The 5,413-nt window shown below is 37.7% G+C and overlaps 1 protein-coding gene across 1 annotated transcript in view; it reads right to left on the bottom strand.

Annotated features, from left to right (window-relative positions):
• LOC104941288 (potassium voltage-gated channel subfamily H member 1-like) overlaps nt 1-5,413 on the bottom strand; it is a 12,333-nt gene that overhangs the window by 3,575 nt on the left and 3,345 nt on the right. The window contains exon 2 of the mRNA XM_010766370.1: nt 3,447-3,643. Coding sequence (XP_010764672.1) covers nt 3,447-3,643 — 197 coding nt within the window. The remainder of the gene's footprint in view (nt 1-3,446; nt 3,644-5,413) is intronic.

Genomic DNA, 5,413 nt, shown 5'->3' with positions numbered 1-5,413 from the left:
TTCGAACGGCAATGTCCGTGGCTGTCTCCTCCTGATTGGTGGAGTTGGCCCAATAGCCGTAGCGCCACTTCTGTGACGTCAGAGAAGTGTTCAAATCTGGATCAGTCTGTTTCAGATCCGTTGCAGCCCCATTTTAAGAGATTTGGGTATGGAGGAAAATAGAGAGGGTTGTGTTTTCTGACACTTGGTGAGTTCCCTGGAACACCGGGGACACATATTCATGTATACAAGATGTGCAAAAGTGCATTTTGCATGATAGGTCACCTTTAAGTTTACAACCTTGCTGAGCTAACAGGCTGTAGCTTCACATTAAGTGCACAAACAATAAAGTGAGGCCAATATCGATATTTCAGGGTTTAATTATCTAATTTTAAATATTATAAACATTTAAAAGACAACTGTAAAAGATAAATGATTCAGCTATACATAAAAGCCAACCGAGGATATCTGACTGATATGTTCTTGAGAAGAGTCTAGTGTTTGAACAACCAACTTATTAAGTGGAAGTTTTTTGATCGAAAATGGAACAAGAAAAAAAAAAACATTTTTAGATACCAGGCAAGGCACTGAAATGCAATAAATACAAAATCATTCATCATTTCTAAAAAAGGCCCGACAACATCTATTCTCCTTCTCAGCCTCATAGCAACACTGTTCTCATAACTCGAACCACTTGAAAGTCGAACATATCGTGTGTCGGATTTCCCAGGACGTACACACAACCTCACAAGCTCCTTGAAGGCAGCGTTAGGCTCCTTATTTAATCCATCTCTGGATTTCCCTGCAGTATACATTCAGAGTAGAGTGGGACCCTGGTGAATCGAGACTTCAATGCAGCAGATGAGATTGCCTCTTCATATGCAGGCAATTCAATCTGACTTGTTCTCTCTCGGGCAGCCTAACCTGCTTATGCATGCGGTAACGATTGGTAGCCACACTTGAGTTGTTGATCACAGATGTTCATTTCTGGGTAAAGGATATGAAGAGTGGCTATAAAAAGTGGCTGTTTAATGGAACTGTGTTTTTGCATGAAGGCTAGTGTGTGTTGTGTATGAGCTCGTGCAGATTTGTTTTCATTTTTGGTATTAAATCTATCAAATGTACCTTTTTTCTAAAACGGTGTGTTCAATGTTTCTGGTAGAAGCCACCTTTTGTCTTTGTTGCTTTTCTTTCATAATAAGATCTATAACACTTTTTATTACACGGCTTAGTTGAATAATTGATTCTGATTGGTCAATTTGGACATTTCAGAGGTTGTTATTTCTCTAACAAACAGACCGTCGCAAAGGAGGATCAAGAGACGGTTTATCAATCCGCACAAAAAATCAGATAAATTAAACATCAGCTGTGGACAACAAACATTAGTGTCCATCAGAAATCACTGTGGAATACTTTTTGAATATTCATGTTTATATTTGTATAGAGCACAAAACTTTGGATTCACAATGGGTGAACTGTCCCCAGTAAAGAAAAGGAAAAGAAGGCAGGAGAAGGAAAGTGGTTAAAAGACAGAGTGCTGGACAGCAGGAGAAGACAGATGGAGTGACCACTAACAGGAAAACGGTTTGGGCTCTTGCAGTGATTATAGAGTGGTTAATGGAAAAGAAAACGAACAGACTTGGAAAGTTACAGAAAATCAATGACCAGTACTGCCGTCATTTGAAGTTACGTTGCTGTCGCTTGTAAATAATGAGGTCGTTAACTTTTCCCTGCTTGAGTTTTTCCAAAATGGTGGTATGTGGATTTTTGTACATTTGGACAAAGCTGTGCTGGCTGTTTCCACCTGCTTTCAGTCTTGGTGCTAAGCTAAGCTTTTTCCTAGCTGCAGCTTCATATTTAACTGACAAACAAAAGAGCATCTTCTATCCTAACTATTAGCAACAAACGTATTTCACATAATGTTAGTCTCCTTCCTTTGACATGAGAAGAGGCAGCCATTAAAGCTAAACATAGAGAGAAAGAAAAAAGCTGGTCCTGTAGAAACTGTAGAAAGAAAGGCAGTCATTGCACTCCCCCACACATATATTACTATGTGACCTTTGGGACGCACAGTGCAAAAAGCAGTGCAGCAATTATGAGTCATGACACCAAATAAAAACGAGATGCAGGACATCAACTTGAAGTTCAAGCTCTTCATTAAAAATAATGGTCTGATCAGAGGCACAGTGACAGGTCAAACTGAGAAGTAAATCTCATGAACTTTAATTGAAAAGCAGAATGTTTACTACCTTTCTGTAGTTGCCGTTTTTTCTTGCTTTTTTTCTTGTAAAGTTCTGATTATATATTCACAGCATGTGCAAAACCTGAAGAGAATTGACTCAGTTTAATACTAAAAGTGTAAATGATTTCTTTCTAACAAAAATCCACAGGTGCAATTAGCACTCGATAACATAAACATAGAAAGAGTATATGAAATGAAGTTCCTTGGTGTGGTTTTAGACCACAAAATCAGCTGGAAACCTCATATCACTCATGTAAAAGCAAAACTGGCTAAAACTATCGCAATATTGGGAAAAGCCAGATACATTCTGGACTACAACTCATTGTATACTCTATATAACACACTAATATTGCCATATCTGATTTACTGTGTGGAGATTTGGGGAAACACGTATAAAACCAACCTACAGCCGTTATGCACATTACAAAAAAGGGCTATAAGAGTAATCAATAATGTTGGATATCTTGAACACACTAATGTATTATTTTTGAAGTCACACATATTGAAGTTCATTGATCTGGTTAAATTTAAAACGGCACAAATCATGTACAGAGCAAGACATAATCTACCTCCTAGGAAATTAAAAACATTGTTCGTAGAAGAGAGGGTGGGTATAATTTGAGAGGAAATCTAAATTTTAAACAACTCAAGGTCAGAACAACTCTGAGAAGTATGAGTATAACAATCTGTGGGGTGATTTTATGGAATGGTTTGGAGCAGGAGTTAAAACAAAGCACAAGCATCATTCAGTTTAAAAGGATGTACAGAAACACTTTTTTTTAAAACTATGAGAATGAAGAAAAGTGATTGAAGATGAGAAATTATTGTATATGTATGTATAAATGTAAATGTATGTAGGAATAACTTGCATCGTGATTTTAAAGGACAATCATTGATAAAGTAAGGGGTGGGAATTAATAAGCATTTGCTTCCCTCTACTCCCTTTCGGACACATATGATTTATTATTATTATTAATATGAAGACTTTTTTTGTTTTTTTGTTGAATACAGATATTACCATGAATGTGGATGAATACTGTATTTTAACAATGCGGTATTCTTTTTTTTCACATTTTGTTATTTTTTAATCTGTTCGAAATAAAGAATAAAGAAAAAAAAGAAAGTATTTTGAAAATATCTGTAGTTGAAAGAGAGCAGAAGTCTCCAGATATTGAAAATAATTGTGTAAAGCCCAAATCTGAACTGAGTGAAAAAAGTCACTCACCCTCTTTCGCAGATTGTAAGTGAGCAGCAGGTTTCTGGAGAAGTGGTTTGAAAAGGCGGTGTAAAACTCCAGCACCTTCTGCAGGGCGTCGCGTTTAATAACGTGGAGGTCGCAGTAGGTCAGAGCTCGGACGTTGGCACAGGCCTGAGCGAGAGTCACTTCTTTCCAGAAAACATCCCCGAATACATCTCCCTTACCTGCAGAGAGAAAGAGTTCAAACTAGGTAGTAGCAAAAAGGAAATTAATACACACGACTAGCATTGACAAACCATTTACTTTAGCATTATACATCATGCCTTTTATTAAAAGACATCTTGGGTGGCCAGGTTTGAAAAATACTATCTGCAGTTCTTATGGCAATTTTTTGTTTTCCTTTTCTATGTTTTTTCTTTTCTGAGTAAAAATAAACTTAATTCACAACCTGCTGTTTTTTTTGTAAATCTGTGTCTTTGGTGATTTTCTTTTTTTGAAGTGGCAATTCCTTTAATCCAACACAAATGTGTCCTTTGGGAGGAAATAAAGGGGACGTTATACCAGCAGGTTTTAACACTTTCTAATGAGGAATGGTCACTTACTCTAGGGTTGCCAGGTTTAATAAAATATGCTTCCTTTAGCTAGCTCGTTACTCTGTCAACACATCTCAGAAAAATCTAGTGCCATGCTAAAGGAGGGTCTTTTTACAACCTGGCAACCTGAAAGTTGTTTTTATTAATGGCTTACAACAATAGACTGTATATATAAACTACAACAGACTCATAAAGCATTAGCAACACAGTCGCAACTGACCACTCAAGTGAGACTTCCAGAGAGGTTTTTTTTTAATTTCTAATAATGACTATAACTTATAAACATGAAGTGTTATGATTCAATGTAATCAACAACAAGTTTATTGATTGTTGTGAAGAGGAACCGATAGCCGACAAAACTGCCAAGACGACTGAGCTGTGATTTAGCCAGTGTACATGTAGGCATGGGAAATTGTTATTTCCTCTGAATACTGATAAAGAAAGATGTGGCGTACTTTCTCCGATCACATAAAGGGGCTTTGGAAGAAGAAATGGGCTCATACTGTATCAGAAAGGTCACAACAGTTAGCAATTATTTGTATTCTTTACTTATCAATATCCATTAGAACCGGCTAATGATAATTATACTGTTATGAGTTCGGGTCTTATTTTAGATGCCCATCCAGGATTTGGGCCCGCTGTTTTAATCAGGGCTGAATAAAACATTTACATTTTTGTATTATTATGTTTATTGTTGTTATTTGCAGGGCTTTGTCCTAATATGTATGTTTGTATTAAACTATGTTGAAAGATTAGTTTAATATCAAATTCTGAATGAAAGTCTGAATGAAAGTCTGAATGAAAGTCTGAATGAAAGTCTGAATGAAGGTCTGAATGAAAGTCTGCGTGCGAGAGTGGTTTTTCGCTGGGTTGAGTCGTGTGTTTTTTTTTAAGGAGTGTTTTTTTTTAAGTGAGATGCGGCACAGCAGCCTGTCAGTTTACTCCTGCGAGGTTAGTTTGGCTATTATCATTTATATGTTTATCTGCGACAATGGATATCAGGAAGTGGTTCACGAACAAAAAGAGCTCACAAAAGGAATATGGCAACTCAGCGCCAGATGCAGGCACATTAGAAGAAATCAGTTACGTTACCAACGAGCTAGCAAGCCAGCCAGGGACAAGGGAGGCAATCAATTATATTTTGAAGAGAAATTGACTCTCAAGCCCTCTCTCACAAACTGCTGCTCTGTGCGCAAGCAGACCGCTGCACACGCTCTCTCCCTCGCTCAAACTCACTCCACCTCTCCACCCTGTGTGCTCTCAAGTTTGCCTGCGTGCTTGCCCAAATTGGCACGGCGTTACAAATGTGCCACAAAACCAACAGATGTATAAAAACAGCCTTATGGCAACCTAAAACCCCTCTCTTTCCGTAACAACAATTCACGAGCGCCTCCCTCCCCC

Source organism: Notothenia coriiceps, unplaced genomic scaffold (genome assembly GCF_000735185.1).
Source record: "Notothenia coriiceps isolate Sejong01 unplaced genomic scaffold, NC01 NC01_scaffold00003306, whole genome shotgun sequence".
Taxonomy (NCBI): Eukaryota; Metazoa; Chordata; class Actinopteri; order Perciformes; family Nototheniidae; genus Notothenia; species Notothenia coriiceps.
The sequence above is the reverse complement of the archived record's forward strand: the minus strand, read 5'-3'. Positions and strand labels throughout refer to the sequence as shown.